The sequence below is a fragment of the Phoca vitulina genome, unplaced genomic scaffold (genome assembly GCF_004348235.1).
Source record: "Phoca vitulina isolate PV1807 unplaced genomic scaffold, GSC_HSeal_1.0 scaffold51, whole genome shotgun sequence".
Lineage (NCBI taxonomy): Eukaryota > Metazoa > Chordata > Mammalia > Carnivora > Phocidae > Phoca > Phoca vitulina.
In genome coordinates this window covers 11,073,823-11,099,241 of record NW_022589754.1, presented here as the reverse complement: position 1 = coordinate 11,099,241, position 25,419 = coordinate 11,073,823, and the positions used below count along the sequence as shown (strand labels likewise).

Here is a 25,419-nt window from a genome sequence, read left to right as displayed (position 1 = left end):
AAGTCTGGAAATCACTGAATTAAGACAATGTTGCAATAGCCCAGGTGAAATACCATGAACATGAAAAACCATGAAATTAACGCAGTGCCAATGGGATAGAAAGGCAGGAGAATTGAGAGGCACCAATTGAATGAGAAGATGGAAGAGAAAGGAGTTGCTGGTGAACCTTGTTCCCTGGCTTGGGTCACTGATTGGATGAATGGCAGCATCATTCACTGAGTTAAAGCACACTCAGAGGGTAAAAGGATTATGGAATGATCTTGAATAGGTAAGTCTGAGAAACTTGCAGAATGTCCAAGTGGAGATAGCTAGCCTATAACTGGAAATATAGGCTAGGGACTCAGGAGAGATTTGCAAAAATCTAGGTGGTGGTTGAAGTGGTGGAAGTGAATGAGATCATTCAGTGAGAATAGAGGGCTACTATCTCATACACATTTTTCAATTTCTTTGAGTAATGATATTTAAAACCAAGGAAGTGGCTGTTGGCTTGTGTATGCCACAGTGACCAGGGCTCCAGGCTCTGATGGGTGGTTCACATGATCTGGGCACTTGGGAGCAAAGCCCAGCTTTTCTATACATACCCAATTTTAAAATACTGAGCACAGTGGGGATAGAGCTTGGGGAAGTCCTGATTAAAGGACAGGGTCTTTGGGTGGGTGGTAAGTAAAATGATGTAGGAATTGTAAGGAATTATGGAAAATCTGACATTTTTGGGGTACCAAGCAAATTAGCATTTATAACTTTTTTTTAGAGTATTCCAACAGAAGCATATTTATTTATATATTATATCGTGTTTTTTAAATTTTTTTTATTATGTTATGTTAATCACCATACATTACATCATTAGTTTTTGATGTAGTGTTCCATGATTCTAGCAGGAAGGGGAAAAAGCATTTATAACTTTTAATAAACAACTTTAACACTTTGAGAGGACTACATCTCTGCAAAATCCATCTGGACCACAAAACAAGGACACCATTTTTTCTAAGGTCTTTGAAGATGGGACACACTAGAAAATGATTCCTCAATTCGAGGAGCAGAAGAATCCCCTGCAAAAAATTCTAGCCCAGTGTTTCTCAAACTTTAACATGCACACAAATTATCTAGGCATCTTGTTAAAATTCAGATTCTGATTCAGTAGAATTGGTGTAGGGCCTGGCATACAGCATTCCTAACAAGTTTCCAAATGATAGTAATGCTGTTGCTCCTACTCAAAGTGTTACTCAAAGCACGGTTAGAACTTTCTATGGCAATTTAACATTGGTCAATGGACTTGTCTCAAATAGGGTACCAGATCTTTGCAATTCTTTCCGTTTTCCCTGTTATGTTTGTTTTGAAATGTAATTTTACATGTTGAATCAAATACATTAGGGCTTTTATTTCTTTTTATTTTCCATTCCAATTTTAAAGAAATTTATTCCTATTGTGTTTTATAATAGAATCAGTTTGTGATGGACAGAGAAAAAAAATCGGTCCCTCACCAGAGATAGTTTGAGAAACACTGCTCTAGACAACCAAGGTTTTTTAAAGTTTTTATTTAAATTCCAGTTAGTTAACATACAGTGTAATATTAGTTTCAGATGTACAATATAGTGATTCAATACTTCCATACATCACCCAGTGCTCATCACAACAAGTGAACTCCTTAATCCCCATCACCTATTTAACCCATCCCCCCACCCACATAACCTCTGGTAAACATCAGTTTGAGTCTGTTTCTTAGTTTGCCTCTCTCCCTCTCTTTCTTTTCTTCCCCCTTTGCTCATTTGCTTTGTTTCTTAAATTCCACATATGAGTGAAATCATATGGTATTTGTCTTTCTCTGACTGACTGATTTCACATAACATAATACTGTCTAGCTCCATCAATTTCTAGACAATGAAGAACTTTTTATTTGGGACATAGAATTTATTTAGAAATGGTTTGATTTGTTACATATGATTCCAAAGCAGTATTTTTAAAGTTTTCTTTTTATTTATTCCATAAACAATAACAAAACTCAGCTAGGTACATTATGACAGTTTCACCATACACTCAGTCACAAATATTTAAAACTTTGCAACAAGAACAACAAAACCAGAGGTGTTACAAGAATAATTTACAAGAAAATCTATAAAACAGCAAGAAGCTCACAAATGTTCATTTTCATTTGCACAAGATCACTACACTCTTTCACAACATGTTTTGTGTTACAAAATTCCCAACAAAAGTGTATTTTTTTCTTTGTATTATGGTTTCTAAAACCAGAAACTTTGAAGTAAATATCCTTTTATTAGCACCCAGTGGTGCAGAAAAAGGAAAACTCTCACATACAGACACTTCACAGCACTTTTCTAAGAAAAATATACACTTACAAAATATGTTACAAATTGGCACACTTAAAAATATACAAGATTTTGTAGGCGTCTTAAGAGTGATCCTTAAGCTTTATACTTCAATTGACTCTACAGATTATTTATAAAGCTTAACTCTGAAAAAAAAAAGGCAAACAATTTCCTAACATTTTAAAGTTGCAGTGTCATATGTCAAACAGAAACTTAAGTTACATTCATAAAAAGGGCCTCTAACATGTTTATTTTAAATTTTCTTAAATGTTTAAAGGGCTTGGGAGAGGAGAACAATGGAGATAATAGTTTCTTTAGCACCATAAATCAGTACTTTACCAAAGAGGTGCATTCAGTTTTATGGAAATTAAATTAAGGACTAGTACATTCAAAACTGTAGGCAGCAAACTCTAGTCAGTGCTACAGGTATCCCAGTACTGAGCATTTTAAGCTTTCTACCCTCCTCACTGGGAGTCAAAAACAAAAGACCTCTTCTAGTTTTTGTTCTAAGCCTTTTCTTTTGTGCTGTAAAACCAGGTATCTCTGAAAGAAGCAGAGTGATTTAAACATCTTCTTTCTTCTTTCTGAAGGGGATGTCTAAGACTCAGAAACCACTGAGCCTGATAGATGGACAAACATCTTTTCCATTTCATGTCGAGTGTTTCTTTTCTACTTACCCAAATACTGATTTTTAAAGCCTCATTCACACCTTACACTTTGTACCAAACCTCTTTCCTTTACATTGTCCTTCTCCAATGTGTCATCTCTTAGTTATGATTCTGAAATGAAGAGTACATCTCAAGTATCATGTAGCTGCAATGGGAGCTCTGCTTCATGACTGTAGCTACTGTTTAATGCTCTGAGTAAAAAAATGTGCCTTAAAGGGTAGCCTGTGTACTGCGATCAAAATAATTCTATGCTGGCTGAGGACCTTCAAGTTGATGACAGTGTTTCCCAAGTTAAACAGCACAGCTAAAAAATTTCCCCCCTTATTCGGGTCCTTGAGAAACCTTCACAAAAATCCCTGGCCTACATTGTGTTGACAAGATTCCTATTTATCCCTAGTTACTAAAATGTTTGGTTTTGGTACTAAATCTTCTAAACATAGTGGTGGGCTTAGTGAATTTTATGATTAGAAAATAAATTTCATATTAATTTTATTTCATAAAAGGACATATTCCTATAATAAGCTACCATTTAAAAAATCCTAAATAAAAATAAAACTCCAGAAATTAGATAATTTCTTAATAATCCAGGAGAAAACAAACACTTATAGTTCTAGCACTAGTTAGGACTAGCTAGTGCTCCATTCTCCTCTTCAGGGCAGAAACTCAGCTCTCTTCAATTCTTGGAACTGTTCTGAGAGCATCTGTAAATTGAAGATGTGGTGGATCTGCGTCAGACTGGTTCAGCTTGGTTAAGAGGTCCTTGGATATGGTTTTTCTCCTTTAGGCAGTAAATGCTCATCAGGACCCACTAAAACAGAAATTCACTAGAACGGCAGAACCTCACATAACAGGACATAGGATGCTAACCAGAGCTGTTTACAGCTTTTGAAGCATCCTTTATGCTTCTCTCTCTTACATACATGCTTAACCCGCTCCCTGTCCTCCCTCCCCCCTGCACACATACAGATGCTTCTCAGCAAGGAAAAAGGTCAGAGAAGGTGAAAGTTGTCACAAAAGCCCACCTAGCACCAAAGACTTCAGGGAGATGGCTGAAGAAGTGATGGTCAAGGTAGTGCAGGAGGTTTGAAAAGATTTAGGAGAAGGTAAGGCCTTAACACATAATTGCACAGAATAACAAGAAGTCAGAAGAGAAAGCTGAGAGGAAGCAGCATATGTGAGGAAGCTGGTATATGAGATGCTGGAGAGTCCACTGGTTTAAGCCAGTTATCACAGCCCAAACATAACCCCCAAAGTTTCAAAGAACCTTGGTCAAGGCTACTATTTCAGCACCCTCTCCACATAGTCTAGCACCTAACCAGGGCAGAAAGGGGATCAGAGATATTTTTACAGACCTTCAAGGAAAAGGAGTTTCCAACTTTCCTTAGTCATGCAATATAATTCTCTCTCTCTCTCTCTCTGTGTGTGTGTGTGTTTAAAATTAGATTTGAAAGTGGCCAAGACAATTAAAGGTAATTAAGAGTGAGAAGGTTGCCCTCTGAAATTCCAGAAGTAGCCTGGCTAAGGTTCTTAAACTCTGACACTTTGAGGAAGTGGAATATAAGATTATAAAAGAAGAAAAGTTCCAAGACCAACGACTGAAATTAAATAAGAAGAATAATGGAGAATACATTTCCAGGAAAATAAAGATTAAATGGGATTCTGTTGAGGAGGCATTAATAGGAAGCAGCGTCTCAAAGAGATGTTAGAAGGGAGTGGCAAGAAGGAATTTCAGACCAAGGAAAATTCCATATATCTGACTTGAAATATCAGTGATAGGGCAAAACACTATTTTTATATCAGTGGTCCTCACTCCACTAAGGCAGATGGTTGAATAGGGGGTCTCCAAAAAGTCAGGCCTACTATGTTGTGACAGGAGGAAAAAAAATTGTGAGCAGTGACAGGACCAAAAAAGCCATAAAAACTGAAGCACTCAGAACATAATATACTGAGAGGATATTAAGTGAAATTAAGAGAATAAGCATTTTCTGCCTTGTCCTATTGCTCATTAATCAAAACTAGTTTCTTGTTATGTTTTAGTAGAAAATGATTGATTACAAGTCACAGATACATATGTTAAAAACATATAATGCACTGTAGTAGGCCATTAAAAACGGTACTTTAAAATGTCAATTCTCTTTGGAGAAAGGGATGAACCATGCCCTAGAATTGGCCCCTAATGGGCTCCATAGGAGCAACTGAAAGAGCATCCATTCCAAAGGACTTGTGATAGCAAGTTCTGACAAGGAAACTGTTTCTGAAAGTTTCAGGCTGTCCTTCTACCCCACCCCCACCCCATTTTCCAAAGCTGAACTGAGAAAAACTGGGACAACTCCTCCCATATTTTTTTTATAAAACACATTGTACCCATGGAACATTTTCTTTATTTCTTCTTTAATTGCCACCTTTTGATTACACAGAAAGCACTCCATTCCTGTAAGTGACTTTGAGGTCTGGAGTCTTGGGGATCATAATACAGGTTGAGTTGGTAATTCCAAGCCAAAATTTAGCTGCAAAACAGAAAAAACAAAAACAAAAACAAAAACAAAACAAAATCTAGTTCCTAAGAACCAGCCATAGCATTAAGCATAAACAGCTAGCTATCAGAGTGGAGAAATAGAAGAAAGTGTTCCAGTTTGATTAATTTCCCTTCTGGATGGCAGCTGTAGAGTAGGAGACATGTTTCATCTGGTGCCTTTCCATTAAGTAATTGTCTAAGACTCACCACACACAGAGCATCAAAGCCTAGGAACAGGCCTGAAGCAGCCTCACAAAATGCTCCTCACCCACTCATTCCCGTAGACACACACAATCACACCATCAAGAACACAGGCTTGTTCATTTTACTACCTAGTTATAAGTAGTAGAGCAGGCTGGTGAAAGGAATCATGGACTGGGAAGTGTATGTACTTATATATGTGACAGGCTTCCTTCCATTTCTCTCTGACTACTTTCAAATGTTGCTTCTCTGTTTGTGAATATATTTAGGTGGCAATGACTAGGTAGGTTTTATATTTTGCTTAAAATTTTCCTTTTGAAACATCTTCCTTTTTTTTAATCTCCCTTTCCCCCACCCACTTATTCTCCACCCTCCCACCCACAGCCTATATATTCACAAGTTAATAGGTTAGTAACAGTATTAGTAAGAATAGTAAGAGTAACAAAGACAACAACCAACAACATTAATAATATTAATCCCCTATATCTGTATAGCACTTTATGATCTACAAAGCGCTTTTACATCCATTATCTCATCTGTGCCATAATGCATCAGTCATCAGACACACAGGCCTTCAACTGTGCAAGGAAAATAGATCAAATGTTAGAAGTCAAGTGGTGAATAAAGGGGAAGAAAAAGCAACACTAGTAGTGTTGAAGCTGTGAACTTGAAAGACAAAAGGGGGAAGGGCAGAATAAAAATGTGATTTCAAAAATGTATATAAAAATTGAAATTTAAGTTTAGTGTTTGGCATCAAAAACTAGTCATCCTCAGACTAGTGTATATATATATGGCCCTGATTAGTTGTTACCACAAATTGTTCAGCTTATCTAATATGTGTACGTAACTCATAGGAGTTGGACTGAGATGCCTTAACATTTTCTTTAAATGACATTGGCATTGCAAGATTAAACACTTAAAGAACACTAAAGCCATGATATGAGTGCAATTTTGACAAAACATTTATGAAACTACTTAAATAAAAGCAATCTATGTACTTCATTTATCATTAGTGTTGATTTTATAGCTATTTTATAATTTATCCCAGACTATTATAAAATATATAAAACTGAGATATAAAGTATCAGCAATATAACTTTGCACTTTAAATAATTTTCAGCTACAGATTTTGCTTTTAGAAAACAAACTTAAAGCAGCTGTTTTGTTTCCTTGTAAAAGGTTCTGTAAATGCATATATTAGGTCCCTGATGGACTTAGCTGTTGTGACTTCCAGACTTTTTCAACAATTGAACTTTTAGACAATGGAACAAACAAAACTTTATTGTGCCTTATTTGTTTATGTTTCCACACAGGACAGTAGAGTTTAAAATTTCAAAATAATGTATGTATGCATATATATATATATATATATATATATTTTAAAAATCCATTAATGAGCTTTAAACTGTGGGGTGAATCTGTGAGATGAGGTAAGGAAATTTGGCACATTTCAAACAGTATCCTTTAAGTTTTGGTAAATTGTGTAACACAACATATTTTTCCACTGTGATCTATAGGTGCTATCCACATAAGTGGGGGTGGTTAATAGCAAGAATCACTGGAATGTTTCTAGTAAATCAACAGGGACAAGCTCCCCAAATACTCACAACCAAATGTTGATATAGAAGTAAAATATATACAATACAGTCACTTGTTTGTAGTTTGGCACAATGTTTTCCTTTTTTTCCTTGGGTAAATAGTGCATAAACTACTTGTGCAACTGTATGACTTTTGAAGTCTTTTACATAGAACATCAGATTAAAATTTGCTTCCAAAGACTTATTCCCACACTTCAAAATTCTTTTCTTTAAGCACTTACATGTCAACATACATACCACAAGGCATATTTTGAAAGAAATAAAACACAAACATCAAATGTCTTTCTGGAAAATGTGAGTTTCTTCTTCAAACACAGGTAAAACCCAAAATGCTGTTTCTGCTTTTAGGAGATTGTAGTTGGAATCCCTGCAGAAAAACCAAACAATTTATGCCACCTTAGTTAGCTTTAGTGTATGTCCCACAAAGGGATCATACAATCTAAATTTGTTTACATCATACTAAATGCTGTATGATGCAGAAAGAGATACAGATACAGGGGGTACTAGAAAGCACTCCTAATTGCCACACGATGAGATTTTGTTTTCCAAATTATGCTCTTTTTGCTTAAATGATGTTGCCCTTTTGTCTATATAACTTTTTGATTCTGTTGTTCAAAATGTTTTTTACTGCAAAGCCCTTCCCTTCCCAAAATCATTCAAGAGCATATTTTAGTTCTATTTTCTCAATTAGTAAGAACTAATGCTGAATAGCAGAAAAAGTAGCCTTGTTAGAGTTTATCCCTAGTAAAGCCACAACAGAATTGCCCAATCTTTGGGTGGCTTAAAGGTATAGGGATTTTCATGCACTTTTTTCTTTTTAATTTGAGAAAGAAGGGAATGGGACAGTTTCTTTCATGCAAACTTTTGCTTTCAAGAAGGAAAAAATGAGGGACTGTGGGCTTAGCAGGTAGTAGGAAAGCTAAGGGTACATCATCTCAGCCATTTTAGTGCAGTATTACCTCAGTTTTTCAAAAGAAGCTGTCCCAGCCTCATCCTTGTGGACCTGTTCTCGCTCCACGCACTTTCCCTTACACTTTTCATCTCTCAGGGCCTTGGAGCTGGATTTGTGACGATATAACTTTTTGTGTGTTGGTCCATTATTGCCTAAAGTGCTCAGGTTATTATACTTTTTATCAAAGAAGGCAGAGCGAGAGTCCTCATAACCATGCATGTTTGCACGACCAGGATCACCTATCACTGCTTTCCCATTGCTTTTACTCACACCCTTGATGGACCTGTGATTCTTAGTGGCTCCTGGGGACCCACTGTTGACCTTTTTCTTAGATTCCTGTGGTGTCCCAGCCAATATTTTGAGGGTTTTTAATTTTAGGCTATTAGACTCTGGGGAGTAGAATATGTTGGGGTCCCCATGGTGCTCCATGGGTTCCCAAAGGGGCTCTATGGAGGCCATCATGAATCTCTGCACATCTGCCATACCAGAGGCGATGTTGGATAAGATATAGGAAGGCTCCTGAAATTCCCGTTGGTCATCATCAAGGAGGTTATTGGTGTTGGTGCCCATGTTCAGGTCGCTCCAGGCTGGGCTACTTTCCTTCCCCAAAGTCCAATCTCCAGAAAGTCCCTTTTGATTTGGCATCTTCATGGAGGTCACAGGGCTACCATGTTGGATACATTCAGCCAATGACTTCCCTGTAGAGGATATGCTGTTGATTTGGCCTCCCCCACGGCCAATGCCAATTTGCATTTTCTCTCCATTGATTGCAGCCATGTATTTCCCTTTCTTTGTTGACTTAGGGGCCTGGCGGGAGGTTTTGCCAGGTGGCTTTTCAATCCCTTTGTTGGCTTTGACAGATTTTTTCCTGGTGTTTTTCTGAGAAGAGCTTTGGTTCATAGCCCCACTCTTGTTGGGTGAACTTTTCTTTCTTGATTTTGACACTTTGTTGTTAGTACTCATTTGGCCAGATGGATCATTAAATGCTGATAGGCAAGGAGTTTTTTGGAGCAGGCTGACAGAATCCTCATCATTGAACATATGGAACTGAAACTGATGATTATTTAAAGTAAATCCATCATCCACTTGGACCTGCCGTGAAAGGGTACTGCAGTCCCACTTGATTTTCTCCATATTGCCCAATGGTCCTGGGACACCCTCTTGGAACCCCTTCAGTGTTCCTAATGTCTTGATACTCTCACATCTGGTGATTTGAGGGGAAAGACTAGGTGTGTCAGGTGGGGACATCTCTGAGAGAGATGAGTGGCGGAATTTGTCAGGAGTGAAGTTGGAGATATCCAGAAGGTCAGTGGACTCCTTTAATGGTGTTATCTCATCAATGCTCTGCTGGATCACCAGCTTGGGGCTGCAATGGGCCAGGAAGTCATCAGTAATATCATCATCACCATCTTTTTCACAGGATTTCAAGCTTAAGGAGCAATAATTGCTTGAGTTGACAGAGAGTGGGGCCATTGAATCAAAGCTAAAGAGCCGATCATCATCCATATTGGCTGGGCCCTGCTGGAAAGGAAAGCATATCTCTCCATTATTAAAGTGACATAATTGATAAGAGTCATCAGATGGGAGTTGGGTGTCTTGCACAGAGGCATATAGGACCTTGTTGCAATTACTGCCACCACTATTGAGGCAGATTCGATTGTATGTTGTAGCTGTGAGGTTATTTTCCATGGGGACTACTTGGGAGACTCCAAATTCGTTAGATTGGGTTGGAGCTATCTCCCTTGAGACTTCAGCCATGAATTCCTGGGGACCAGAAGTAGGCTTGTTGGGCCACACATTTCCATAGTTGCTTGATTCTATTTTGAAGTTTTGGGATGACTGCTGCAGCTCAGACTCAGAGGGTGAGGAAAGCACACAGTCCTGGGCAGGCTGGAGAGGCACAAAAGATTTTTCTGTTTGAGTGAGGCTGCCTTCATTTTGCTCTGGAGAATGGTGAGCGAAGTATGATATACCAGTATTATTTGACAAATCAGAAGCATCTAACAATGTCTGCAGATACCCTCCAGGGATAACAGGTATATTGGTGGCAACATTAGCAGATGATAGAGGCATTTCAGAAGAGCAGGTGGTTGGTAAGAAAGTAGAATTCTTAGCAACCTTTGCCTCATGAAATTCAGATAGATGAGAACTGTTTGAGGTCCCAGGAATAGCTTCATTCTTTAAATTAGCCATAGAGGATTGATCTTCCAAAAGAGGGCTCATTTGAACAATTGGTTTGTTTTCTTGCCCAGATTTGATTTTCTTGGATTTTAACCTGGCTTCACTTTTAAATTTGATTTTGTTGAGCACTTTCCTCTCTGGCCCCTTAAATCCTGCATCTTGGGCTTTGACTTTCACTGAGTCAGGGCCTGTGACGTCATTTAAATGTGATCCATTTGCACAGCCGGGGACAGCCAGAGGTGTTGACTTCAGTGTACCTTTCAGGCCTCCATCTTCTTTACGAGTACTACCTTGCCTCTGATCACTGCAGAATGAAATCTGCTTACCACTTGCAGAAGTTTCCACAGATGGGATTCTTTGAATCCTGTGCCTATTGCCAAGTTTAGATTTTCGTTTGCGAGCAGGTGGCAGGAATGGCACCTCAAAGCTACCTGGTTCAAAGTTTTGTTTTTGGCATAAGGGTATCTTGTTGGAGTCAGTGTTGCTGTTTCTCTGTTTTTTCTTCTTCTGCCAGAAACCCTTCAAGGGGGCCAGCTTGGCATATTTGTTGAGCTGATTCTCACTTAAATTCACTGTTGTCTCACTGGAATCTACCCTACCCAACTTCACCAGCATGTTCTTCTCACCTTTAAAGCGATTGATGATGATATATTTGATAATAACAGGAGGCTCCTTACGAGTTACTTTTCTTCTCTTTTTGGGACACCATTCATCATCATCTTCCTCTTTGGAACCACCTGGCAGCCATTCCTTCCTCTCATTTACTTTTTCACCCTCTAGTGAGTCAACATCATATAGATAATCTTCACTGTACCTGACTTTTCTCTTGGCTCGAAGCCCATAGTTCTGCTGGGAGGAGGAGCTGCCAGAATTAGTGTCCCGAGCCATATAGCGGCTACAGTCCTTGATCTCCCCCATGGCATCATAAGAGACCTCAATGAAGGAACTGTCATCACTGAAATTCCCTGATGCCTCCAAGGAATTGGTAAGACGGCCCTGCTTTGTATTCTTAAATTGCCCTACTTCAGTCCCACTGCATGGTTTATTTAAGGCAGATTTTTCTCCATTATCCTTTTCATCCTTTTTCTCTACACCCTTGTCTTCCTGTTCCTCTTCTTTGCCTTTCTTCTTGTCCAAGTTTTTATCCTCCTCCCCCCAGATGATATTCACATCAGGGACCTTAAACTGGGAAAGATCGCTGTTCTGCTTCAGGACCCCACTCTTAGACTCCCGTTTGGGGCAGGTAGTAAAGACACTGGGGAAAAAGTTGAATTGGGCATCCTCCTGCATTAGAAGGGTGGTCTTGTCTCGAACATTGTCTTGGAAGGACTCATATCGAATTTTCAAGGAACAGACATCACTGCCCAATGTTGACTCATCATCATCAAACATGTAGTTATCCACATCTTCTTCAGAGAATAAGTTGACAGACAGCTCATTTTTGGAACAGAGGTCAAGTAGTTCAATCTTACTCTCACTAATGAAAGTCTCAAAGTAACCCCAATCCTGATTGGAATTTGCCAGCAAAGCCTCTTCCGTATTACACTTGTCTAACAGTAATGCCTCATAATAACTTTTCTGAGCTGGATCCTCCAAGTCGATGTCAGATTTCTCAGCTTCCCGTTTTTCTCCCGCCCTTGATTTGTGCAGAGGAAAACCTAGGAGCTGGTCTGAGAGCAATTGCTCTCCGTATTTCATGTTTTCTCCAGCATTAATACACTGAATCCCTATATCAGAAACTGCACAGGTTTCATAATCCTTATTTAGATCACCAACTTTCAGACTGATCCCTGGCTCAGGATCTACTGCATCCTTGGATTCCATGAAGCAGCCCAAACAAGTCCGGCTTGGCTGCATGAGGCAGTCCCCATTCAGAGCTGACATGCCTGCAGGCTCCATTATGGCGAATGGAGCTTTCTCACACTCATTGGGCAGTGACCATGTATGCAGGCTTTTTGCAACACCAGATGTAAGGGAGATGGCATTCACAGAAGCACTATTAGCAGCATGCTCAGGTGCTTCAATTAGCCCCAAAGGAGATGGAGGGCTCTGCATACAAGGCTTCTTAGAAGGCAGAGGCAGGAGACCCCTGGGATACATCAGGGTCTCTTTCTGAACCACCGGTATAGGCTGGATTGGTGCAGCAGCTTCTAGAGCTGCCAATGACTTTATTGCCACATCCTGCTCCTCTGAATCTGGAGAAAAGGGAAGGAAATGACAGAAATAAAGCTAAAGGTCTTAGACCACACTCATTAACTCTCTTTCCCTTGATCAGTTTCTGGTACTTGATCTTATATAAGCTAAGGCTCAACTTCTCTGGCTTTAGAACTGGAAAATACAAAGTTAAAGAATAACACTAATTTTATATTGAACATTCACGCAAGTGAAAAATAGTACTTCTTTAGATTAAGCTTTTTCTTTAGACACAGACAGAGCTCTCCTCAGAAATAAGGAAATAATTGGACTTGATCAATTTGAAAGTCAAGGCTTTCAGGGTGGGAAAATGCTCAGGTGCGATAGTTATGGTTTTAAGCTATAAAACTTAGTCCTGTCATTCAGACCTCTGTTCTGGAAGCTCCTCTGCATCTGTACGTTCCAAGCCACACATCAGAGCATATTTCTAATTCATTATGAATTTTGAGGAACTTAAGTATTCATCTGACAGAGATGGTTTGCAAAAGCAAAGTGTTTGGATTAGCTAGCTCTTAGAAACCCTTCTAGCCCAGTTAGAAATTTGGTGGAACAAAATTTAGGATTAATATCAATCTCAGAAGCACCCTAGACTTAACCTACTCCAAGTATCCATTTTATGGACACTAAAAATCTACAGTAATAACAAAGGACTACTAGGAGAGATAGTATATACTATAATTAAATTCTTACCATTTTCTTTGACCCCATTAATCAGAGTGTTTTCTCCATTGGCTGAGGCAACAACAGCCTTATCTTGTTGGTTATCCATGAATGTAACCTCTTATTGTTTCATTCCAAGTCCAAATGCTGTCCAACCTGCACATTTCAAATATATAATGTTAGTCATTAAATGTATTTTTTCTCTGTTTTAAGGTTATTTCAGTTAGATAGGTCTTAAAAGGCTCACTGGAATTTACATTTCCAGACTGGCTTCCTTGTTACTATTGTTTTCTGTTTCATAGTTTATACCCACTATATAAATCAGTTTTTAAAATTTTATTTAAATTCAAGTTAGTTAACATATAGTGTAGTATTGGTTTCAGGAGTAGAATTTAGTGTTTCATCACTTACATATAATGCTCAGTGCTCATCCCAACAAGTGCCCTCTTTAATACCCATCACCCATTTAGCCCATTCCCCACCCACCTCCCTCCATCAACCCTCAGTTCTCTTAACTACACAGTATCTTATGGTTTGCCTCCCTCTCTGTTTTTTATCTTACTTCAATTTTAAACTTATACTTCATTCATACATCCTAGATACTTCTATCCCCTCTAGGCTACCATATTATTCATAATGGAAATCTGAAGAAGCAGGCAAACTTACACCTTCTTCCAGATAGGAATATATTTAACCTAATCATGGCCATCCGGTTAGAAAGGATGCAAAGTGAAGTCCAGAGTGACCTGAGATAAGGAATGTATGTGTGTAGTGATTGGCTTTATTTCTGTTTGCCTCATTTCCACTTCAGATGATCTAAAGCTCTTCAAAAACAAGGCAATTCATACACACACACACACATATATACGTCACACTCAGCTTTTCTCTCTCTGTGCCTTAAAATTCTAAGGATGGAAAGAGGCAGAGAATTCCTTTCCTGGTTTCTCAACTTTCATGACCTTAACTCTGTTATTGACAAATATTCCTCCCAGCCCAGCAGGATTTTAAAATGTTGCTACAAAGAAAATCTGAAATTTCTGAAAAGGTCCCTACATCATCTGGTATTTTAGGGCATAGAATACATATCTATAGCCCCTTATCTCCTGCCCACCTACCTGGGTGGTAGGTATATGCAAAACAATAGAAAACAAGGCCACCTGAGATGGAGTTGTCTACCACATGCCATCACAACATGTGGTAGACATATAAATCCTTATTTATTACAACCCTCCTTTTTCCTAGACCTTCTTCTCAGCCAAGTATCCATCCCTTTATTAAAAACACAAACTTCAGGGTGCCTGGGTGGTTCAGTTAGTTAAGTGGTCAACTCTTGATTTTGGCTCAGGTCATGATCTTAGGGTCCTGGGATCAAGCCCCAGGTTGGCCTCTGTGTTCAGCAGGGAATTTGCTTGAGGATTATCTCTCCTCCCTCTCCCTCCACCTCTCTCTCCCTCCCTCAAATAAATAAATAAATAAATAAATAAATAAATAAATAAATATTTTTTAAAAAAGCACAGACTGCTGATGGCCAATCAGCTATTACAAAAATCTCAAATGTATACTCACTTATCCTACCACATGAATAAACCATAAAAAGTAGGTACAGCTTTGATGGAACAAAAAGCAGTAAGCAGAATTTTACATGATTCAATCTCTATGGTATTTTACCTATTTCTTTATCTGTAAAATAAGAAGTCTGTATTAGGTAACCACTCAGTTTTAAAAATGTCAGATTGTCCTGAGTTTCCCTGAACATTTATATATCAGAATTGCCAAACTTTTTTCTCATTTTATACAAGACCTGATTTGAGAGTAGCTAATAAACCACAGGTGCCAGGGAAAAGAGAAAGATATGCTTACTTGTATTTACACAAAAAGAAGGGCTGAAGATTTCTAAAAAGTGGAGAGGAATGACTAGCAATTTCAAAGTCTCCATCCCTTGGCAAGAAGGGCTCATTTGTGGTGGAACTGAATAAACAGGTCAGATGACTGAGCTTCCGCTGCAGATAGAATCATATGGGTCAGATGGAATCATACTACTATCATGGATTCCTCTGTGCAACTTTCTTTTTAAGAAACTCAGTTGGAGGGTGCCTGGGTGGCTCAGTCTGTTAAGTGTCTAACTCTTGATTTCAGCTCAGGTCATGATCTCAGGGTCATGAGATCAAGCCCCGCATCCAGTTCCATGCTGGGCTTGGAACTTGCTTAAGTTTCTCTCTCTCCCCTTCTCCCTTTGTGCCACTCTGCTCATGCGTGCTCTCTCTCCCTCTAAAACAAAACAAAAACAAACTCAATTGAACTTCAGGTATCATTTTACTCTTAACACCCCCCTTCACTAACTCCATCTTGGCAGGGACTTGATAAAGGTCAAATTATTTGTAGATTTCAACAATTTAGTGCCTTATTGTGCCTTATGCCTAAGTCTAGTTACAAGGAAGTCTATTTTCATCACCAGGAAGACCAAGACACAGAAAAACAAAAAACAAAATAAGGTCACAAAATAACATAATAGCAATCTATGAAAGAAACTCAAGTCTCCTGACCAAGAGACTAAGTATTTTTTTCTTAAAACACAAAATGCTTTCTCTATAATTCTTACCACTTCCAACCCCTGGCCAAAACAAAGATATAGAAATATAAGTTTCCACATGTTATTGATCTATACTTTCACCCTCTTTCAGGTAATAAGGAGCAGCTGCTTCAGACAAGGATTAATTATTAGTAAAAATTAATATACCAGAAAATATATGTAGGAGCAATATACTTAAGTATCCAATTATCCAATGTTCTTGTCACGCAGGACAAGAACACTATGTCAGGGGACATATTAGTGCCATTGTAACTTTACTCTGGGATATTATTTTTCTAAGAACAAAATTTTCCTCTAATAGAAAATCTGATCAAGTACCCAGGATTTATGGTTCTAAGTTAAAGGGAATCGTAAAGGGTTTAGAATAGAAGAAATACAATTTGGCAAGAAATAAAGAAGAGGTGGAGAGGGTGATGGGAGCTTAATGAGTTGGAAAGGGGAGAGTAAAAGAATGAATGAATACCCACCAGGTGCTAGGCTGGATATAGTTACAGATGTTATCTCATTTTGTACTTATAATTATCTTTTAGGATTGGCTCTATTAGGTTCACATTTTCTTTAAAAGGGAAAAGTATAGATATTAAACTTAATGATTATAAATTATTTGGGCCTTTGTTCTGCAGAATTAGAAGGCTAAACCCTGGTCCTTTCCTATATCTTTTCAAAGCTCAGCTATGAGACAACTTAAAGTCATATATTTTCCCATATTTTTATTTATTTATATCTTGGTTGCTTATAAAAATGATTTGGGAGAGGGATTATAATTTTGTATCATAGTAATACAAACAGTTCTTGGCTTGCTTTAGTTTTTCCCCACTGATTAGCACTTTGGGCAACAAATTTTGTGAGGTTTTAAAAATCTATTTTGAGCTAAAATTGATGAGCACTTTTGGAATTATGTACAACAAATTGCTTTGCTGATCATGGTAAATCATGCATGTAATGGCATTGAAATAACATTAGCATGGAGACAGGTATTTTGAAGCAAGGAAATGTTCAATTAAACTGGAAAAGCAACCCTGCCTACCTGCCCTTCCCCTCAGTTGGACCTGGAAGGGGACTCATATATCCTATCCCAGTCGGCTGCTATGTTCTTCCCCAAAGGTATTTAAGCCTCAGGTCTCAGAGTCTAAGTGACCTGCCCTAGCATTTGTGCTGTCCTTGACCTTTAAAAAAAAAAGCAAGGCAAGAAAGTAAATCATGTTTCTGCCTATGGACCTGAGACAACATAACCTTTGGGGTTTGAGTAGTGCTGATCTTCAGGATACCAGTTTAAATCAATTCAACAAATTGACTAGGTACCACCTGTGGTAATGGTAGTGTACCAGGCACTGCAGTGGAAAAGACAGGTGAATGAAACTAGATCCATGTTCTCAAGGCTCTCAGAGTCTATTGGGGGAAACAAGCCATAAACAAATTCTAATAAATGTATAATACACTGAAAGAGGAGCAAAACTTTTCTATGGGAGTTCCAAATGGAGAGAACTATTCCACTTCTAGGGAGGAGGGGGATCAGGGAAAGCTTTACCAGTAGCAGCAGCATTTGAGATGGACCTTCATGGATGGTCTTTCAGGAGGTAAGGATGGGGAAGTATAGAAGAAAGGCATCCCAGACTGAAGGAACTTCATGAGATGCCATGAGTCTCTACCCACTCTAGTCTATCTTTTAAACAACTGCTGCAGAATTAATAGGTCTGACACCTTGCCTTAAATATTTCTGTTTTGACTTGTATATAACACCCCTCTCAATCAATCCTCAACTTCTCAAGTTATGTTCTCCTTTCATTCTTTTTACCTCTCCCTATACTTCCAAATATTCTAGCCATCTCTGCCCCCTTAATATGCTAGATCGTTTTTTGCTTCCAAGTATCTTGCACTTGATATTCTCTCTCCTTCCACCCTCCCTCCACCTTCTTCCCTTCCCCTACTCCTTCCATTCATTCTTTCAGCCTCCCTTTCATCTCCCTCTTCTATTCCCTACTCAATTTTTTTCTTGATACCTTCCTTGATTCTCCCCACCCAAACAAAATTAGTATCTTCTCTGCATTCCCAAAGAACACTGATCTTTGTCTTGATCACCTTATATAAACATGACCTCTTTATATCTGATTGCCTCAATAGACTAAGCTCCCTTCACCTCAACAGAGTGTAGCTCACACGTAGTGCTTAGCACATGGCTTGTACTCTGTAAAAGTTGATTAGACAATTATGTTGAATCATAGGAAAAGATGGGGAAGAATTTGGTGAATAGTAAGAATTTGACTAAAATATTAGGTATACACAAGAAGATACGACTGAAAAGAGCTATACTGTGGAGGCCACCTAAATCTTAATTCAGGAAGTCACTGAATAGTTTTGAGTAGGACATTAAGACCAGTGAGAGTGGGAGAATCAGAGAGGTAGGGAAATAGGTTAGGAGATAATGTTCAGGTGTAAGAAGTCAGGAAGATTAGAATTAGGAAGGAGGAAACAAGAATGGAAGGATGTTAGATTTGAGTAGAGCTGTAGAGGTGTGTTTGGAAAATAATTTAAATGTGGCAGGTGAGGGGGCAGGAATCAGCATATACAGAGAAGGGAGAGGTCAAGGAGTTAATAGATGGTTGTGAAAGGAGCATTAGAGATTCTTGGATTCCAGGTCAGAGTAGCCTCAGAAATACAGGTGCCAAGATCTTCATGAGAATAAAACAAGGTAAGTAATAAGTCCAATCATCAGGTCCAACATGGACAATGAAGCTGGCAAGGGTCTTAGCTGTCATACTGGAAAGGAGGCAACTGACCAGCAAGTTGTTATGGATGGGGAATCTACAAGTTTAGTTAGGAACTGAAATGGAACAAGGAGATGGGACTGCTGTAGCCAACAGGTCCAGAGAATGTTTCCAGGCTAGCCTAGCCAAGCTCTGTCTAGTCTGACTCTTCCCAGTTCAATTTTAGTCAGTATGATGGATGGCAGAATCAGCAATAGTTCAGAGAGCACATTTTTATCCATAATGCTGCTTAGCTAATTCCATTTTCTAAACTTGCCAGGACTTCAAGATACTAGGTTAGGAATATGGAGGTATGATGCTTTTAAGTACAGAAAACATGCTTAAATGAGGAGCCATGTAAGTTTAAAAATATCAAGGGTGAGAGAGGCATGAAAAAGAGATGATCACAGTTAAAGAATTCTGTATGTCTCAAAAGTACAATATAAATCTATTTCATTTCTCATTATAAAGATTCCAAAACTCAAAAGCTATAAACAAAAAAACTCTTATAGAAGAAAGGATATTGTCTAATGGACGGAGTACAACCACTTACTAGTTGGCTGTCCTCAGACAAGCTCCTTCCCTTCTCTGGTCCTAAATATTATTAGCTATACAATAAGGGAATTGAATTAGATTATATCTAAGGACTCATCTAGCTTTTAAAAAATTATAATTTATTTAATTTTATTTTTTAAGATTAAAATTACATGTGCAAGAAAAAATTCACATATAGGAAGAGTCCTGATTTAAGTTTTATATGATTCTGAGATGAGCCTATGATGTATACTTGAGGGAACTCTTTACTGTCTTCCATCTCATGTCCCTTCCTGTATTCCTCTGATTTTTGTACATTCCTACCCCAATCCTATCAGAGGTAGGAAATAGGGTGCTGCTGTTGGTGACAGGGCTCTGTATATTCCACATGCCTTCATTTTTAGCAACCACCAATCTGTGGGGAGGGCTTCTTTGCTGTCAGGCTCCTGGGCAACAGCTATAGTGACTGCATTTTTGTCCTAGATTAGAGGTTCAACATTTGGGTGTCCCTTCCCCCACTTTCCTTTTCTCCATTCACCTATTGTTCTTAGCTACACCATCCTTCGTGACATCACTCCAAAGAGATTTCCAAAAAGAGCAAGTGCATAAGACCATAAATCATTGAGAAAGTATGTGAAAATGCATTGTCTATGTTAAAGCTCTATGCCAATGCCATAAAACCTAATATTCAATAAGACTTGAAGTAGGGCTAGAAGGAAACAAACAAAAGTACTCATGCACTCAAGTCAAGAATAGCCAACCTCCCTACTAGTCTTAATTTCTAAACTTTTAGACCATAGGTAGCTCCACTTGATGGGCACATCTGAGTCCCTTTGCCTTTGCAAGTTAATTTTATTTTTAGGTTTTCTCCTGCTTACTTTCTCTCTCAAGTTCAAAGAACAAGTGGTAGATAATAAGTCCAATCACTGTCAGGTAAGGAATGGGTATTTCCAAAAAGAGTCTCTTTCTTCTTGCTGCCAGACCTAAATGGGCAGTATAATGGCATAGTAAGCACAGAGACCTGGGACACCCACTGGTGTGTACAAGATGGTGTCCTTAGAAGGAGCATGCCACTGTAACCTGGCACTCTGTTAGAATGGGTTTATACAAAGACTGTGTCCTAATCACAGAGTGCCTTCACTGACAGGCAGCATTGAGTTACATTTAATGCTTGAGTGCAATAACTGTAGGTTGAGTTATCCTTTGACTTTCTCCATATGGTTTCTAATGTCTTTTCTTACTACTAATCTATCCTGTTAATTGAATTTTATTCTATTCTATTTTATTTTATTTTTAATTAATTAATTAATTTTATTATGTTATGTTAGTCCCCATACAGTACATCATTAGTTTTTGATGCAGTATTCCATGATTCATTGTTTGCGTATAACACCCAGTGCTCCATGCAGTACATGCCCTCCTTAATACCCATCACTGGGCTAACCCATCCCCCTAGCCCCCTCCCCTCTAAAACCCTCAGTTTGTTTCCCGAAGTCCAGAGTCTCTCATGGTTCATCTCCCCCTCTGATTTCCCCCCTTCATTTTTCTCTTCCTTCTCCTAATGTCCTCCATGCTATTCCTTATGTTCCACAAATAAGTGAAACCATATGATAATTGTCTTTCTCTGCTTGACTTATTTCACTTAGCATAATCCCCTCCAGTTCCATCCATGTCGATGTAAATGATAGATATTCATCCTTTCTGATGGTTGATTTATATTCCATTGTATATATGGACCACATCTTCCTTATCTATTCGTCTGTTGAAGGGCATCTCAGCTCCTTCCATAGTTTGGCTATTGTCGACATTGCTGCTATGAACATTGGGGTGCATGTGCCCCTTTTCACTACATCTGTATCTTTGGGGTAAATACCCAGTAGTGCAATTGCTGGGTAATAGGGTAGCTCTATTTTTAACTTTTTGAGGAACCTCCATACTGTCTTCCAAAGTGGCTGTACCAACTTGCATTCCCACCAACAGTGTAAACAAAGTTGGGGGCATCACATTGCCTGATTTCATGCTATATTACAAAGCTGTGATCACCAAGACAGGATGGTATTGGCACAAAAACAGACACATAGATCAATGGAACTGAATAGAGAGCCCAGATATGGACCCTCAACTCTATGGTCAACTAATCTTCGACAAAGCAAGAAAAAATATCCAATGGAAAAAGGACAGTCTCTTCAATAAATGGTGCTGTGAAAATTGGACAGCTCTATACAGAAGAATGAAACCAGACCACTCTCTTACACCATACACAAAGATAAACTCTAAATGGATGAAAGACCTTAATGTGAGACAGGAATCCATCAAAATCCTAGAGGAGATCATAGGCAATAACCTCTTCAACATCAGTCACAGCAACTTCTTTCAAGACACATCTCCAAAGGCAAGGGAAACAAAAGTGAAAATGAACTTTTGGGACTTCATCAAGATAAAAAGCTTCTGCACAGCAAAGGAAACAGTCAACAAAACTAGAAGTCAACCTATGGAATGGGAGAAGATATTTGCAAACGACCCTACAGATAAAGGGCTGGTACCCAAGATCTATAAAGAACTTCTCAAATTCAACCCCAAGAAACAAATAATCAAGTCAAAAATGGGCAGAAGGCATGAACAGACACTTCTCCAAAGAAGACATACAAATGGCTAACAGACACATGAAAAAATGTTCAACATCATTAGCCATCAGGGAAATTCAAATCCAAATCACATTGAGATACCACCTTACACCAGTTAGAATGGCAAAAATTAACAAGGCAGGAAACAACAAATGTTGGACAGGATGTGGAGAAAGGGGAACCCTCTTACACTGTTAATTTAATTTTAAAAATTCTATTAAATTCTTTTCAGAAATATAATCACTGAGGTTCATATATACAATAGAATATTATTCAGTCATCAGAAAGGATGAATACCCACCATTTGCATCGACATGGGTGGGACTGGAGGGGATTATGCTAAGTGAAATAAGTCAAGCAGAGAAAGACAATTATCATATGGTTTCACTTATTTGTGGAACATAAGAATAGTGCCGAGGATCACAGGGGAAGGGAGGGAAAACTGAATGGGAAGAAATCAGAGGGGGAGATAAACCATGAGAGACTTTGGACTTCGGGAAACAAACTGAGGGTTACAGAAGGGAGGGGGGTGGGGGATGGGGTAACCGGGTGATGGGTATTAAGGAGGGCACTGGGTGTTATAGGCAACTAATGAATCGTTGAACACTACATCAAAAACTAATGATGTACTATACGTTGGCTAACTGAACATAATAAAAAAAGGAAATATAATTACTGAATCACAGGGTTAGAAGGATCTTAGAAGATAGTCCAATCCCAAACTCCAAGTCCCGGAAGTGGGAAACTACTTGCCCAATATCACACAGTGAGTTAGTAACACATACACATCCTTGGAAATATCCCCCATGGCACCATGTTACACATCAGAAGAAACAGAATTTATAAATAAAAATAACCACTAATTAGAGCACTACTAACTTTTTGTTTGTCTTTATTGGAGGAAATGCTGTCACAGATAAGAGAAATGTCCTTGCTTGTCTCAAGGGGGTGTGAAAGGGAGTGGCGGGAAGGCCAAACTCCAAATCCACCTGGGAAGGAGGCACTGCTCTTCTAGGCTCTGGATTCTAGAGCTCTGTGTTGTCACCCTGAGGTGTACCAGTCCAAACACCATCTTTCTCCCATTCACACACTCACATAATTTTCATGTACATTCAAAAATCATAGTGCCTTCTTCTATTGTGGAAGCAGGATGGTGCATACTGGACCAGTTGGAAGACAAGAGGAGCTGGGAGTTCATTTGATCTGAAAATACTAAATAAATTTAACTATTCAATAATGCCTAGTTACAACACCACTCAAAATTTTGAATGGGGAGTTGAGGGACCAGGGATACCATGACAAATAAAATTTTTGAAAAAGTCCCAAGTGATCATAGTAGTTTTCTTCTATAGTCTTGTACTTAATCTCTTATTATTACCCCCAAAGCAGAAAATAAGAATATAAAGAAATAAACATCAAATTAATTAATATGTTTATTTTGAATCCCTACAGAATTAGATATATTTACTCATTTTCTGATATATCAGCTCTTCTTAGGTAAGTAGACAAGAATCATCTATCAAGTAAATTGAAAACAACACATAAGTGGCGCCTGGGTGGCTCAGTCAGTTAAGCGGCTGCCTTCGGCTCAGGTCATGATCCCAAGGTCCTGGGATCAAGCCCCACATCTGGCTCCCTGCTCAGCGGGAAGCCTGCTTCTCCCACTCCCACTCCCCCTGCTTGTGTTCCCTCTCTCTCTGTGTCTCTCTCTGTCAAATAAATAAAATCTTAAAAAAAAAAAGAAAAGAAAACAACACATAAACAAATACAAACCATCCCGTGAACAAAAGTGATACTGTTAGCCTGGCCCAGGAATTTTGAATCAATCTTGGTCCTACTAGAATCTTCCCATGAGATGCTGAGCTAGCTGTTACAGATAATGGGGGGGGCCTCAGTTTCATCATTCATAAAATTCCTGGCCTTCTTTTCTAATTTCAGAAATAGTTCCAATGCTTTCTCAACATGTGTACTTGAAGAGGTGCACCTGTCCTCTATTGTAAGTAGTGAAGAACAACAAAGTTCAACACTGATGAAAATCTGAGGATCTGGGGCTTAGTTGAGTACCCTACTTCCTTACCCTCCTGGCTATATGGAGATCAGTATAAACAGCTGGTTGGAAGGCTGGAACTGTCACAAGAGTGTGAACATATGTTAACTCCTTCTGCAGTTATTAAATACCTGTTTTATATGTTAGACTACACCATGAGGAAAACCAAAATGAGAAACACAAGCTCTACAGCCAAGGCACTTAGAGTTTAGGAGACGTAAAAGTATACTTGGCATAGCAGGTATCTCTCAGGGTCATAAGTCTTAGATTGGTTCAAATATTTATTTCTGTATTTTGATTTTACTTTCAAATTATTCTCTTAGCTTTGTCAACCTCCAGGATAGGTCTTCCAGATATTGGTGCAACTGGGATTTCTTTTATCAAAGAAAAAAAATCCCTCTAGTCCATATGCCTAAGGCTTAGTAAAAATGAATCCATCTTTGATCATTCCATGAAGACAAGTGCAACTTCCCACTCAAGTCTGGGCTTGTTCCTATTAAATACATAGCTGCTAAGCAACCCCTAACAAGTGGTAAGACTACTGTTTCAGATCTCACCCCACCTTCATCATACTCCTTTTGCAGACATGTTTGTAGTCGAGTTTGGCAGTTACTGTCAAACTGATAGGCTGGTAGATGCTTGGACCTTTTTACAACCAGAAGATTTGTCATTACCAAAGGTCAGCGGGCCTAGACATTCTCCACAAGTAAGTGGACTCTTTGTGTAGCTACTTATATGTAAAGAGAGATACTTTAAAATGAGTTTGTTTATAAAAATACATAATTTTGACTACTATAGAAGTCTTATTCAACACAGGAAAGGAAAATTCAACAACTCCACAAAATCACTCAGGAACCTAATGCCATATATTTACAAGGTCATGCACCCCCCTCCCATCAGAAGAATTTTTCGTATACTCCCTTAATTTTCTACATGGGACCAGGAATGACTATCCAAAAACAAGGGAAAGGATAGGGGTATAAGGTGGGGAGACATCAGAAAAGAAGAGAGGTTGGGCCTAAGAATAGGTGAGATGTCACTCTAGTTAGAGTTCTCCAATAACTTAGGAATCATCTATCACTATTATCTCTCTGTTCTGCCCCTAGCAATCTATTACTGTCACCCATAGCCAATTCAGCAAAAAAACTTTCATAGTACTAGAGTCTCTGAAATAGCCCCCCTGGGGTATTTTCTCTAACACCCAGCTCACGCCAACCTGGCTCATGCCCAAAGCAATACAGATGGCATTCTGGGGCCCTGTGCTCATTAAAGTCTATTTAGGAAACACCCATTGCATGTGTAATTCCAAAGCTCACATTAGCTAAACAGCAGCAGTAGGACTCTTCCCAATTCCAACAGCCAAGTCCACAGTAGGGAAGAACTTCCCAGGCTTCTGGAGGTTCAACTACTGATGGGAAAAACAAGTCCTGCAGAAGGCAAGGATGGAGTGTTGTTCTTTCCTAGTGATCTTGGTTTTCTCAGATTCCTTTGCTATCTTCTCATCTACTGGTAGGTTTGAGGGTTTCTTAGGAGTGTTGTCTGCAACTACAGCATCTATTTACCTTTTCTGTGCCAATATCTGGGCTCA

At 38.8% G+C, this 25,419-nt stretch overlaps 1 protein-coding gene across 2 annotated transcripts in view; it reads right to left on the bottom strand.

Moving 5' to 3' along the window:
* Nucleotides 1-1,795: 1,795 nt before the first annotated feature.
* NEXMIF (neurite extension and migration factor) overlaps nt 1,796-25,419 on the bottom strand; it is a 155,834-nt gene continuing 132,210 nt past the window's right edge. For both annotated transcript variants that reach the window (XM_032387825.1, XM_032387824.1), the window contains 3 exons: nt 13,323-13,448; nt 8,266-12,634; nt 1,796-7,673 (listed from right to left, as the gene is read on the bottom strand). In XM_032387825.1, coding sequence (XP_032243716.1) covers nt 7,580-7,673; nt 8,266-12,634; nt 13,323-13,401 — 4,542 coding nt within the window. In that variant the 5' untranslated portion in view covers nt 13,402-13,448 and the 3' untranslated portion in view covers nt 1,796-7,579. The remainder of the gene's footprint in view (nt 7,674-8,265; nt 12,635-13,322; nt 13,449-25,419) is intronic.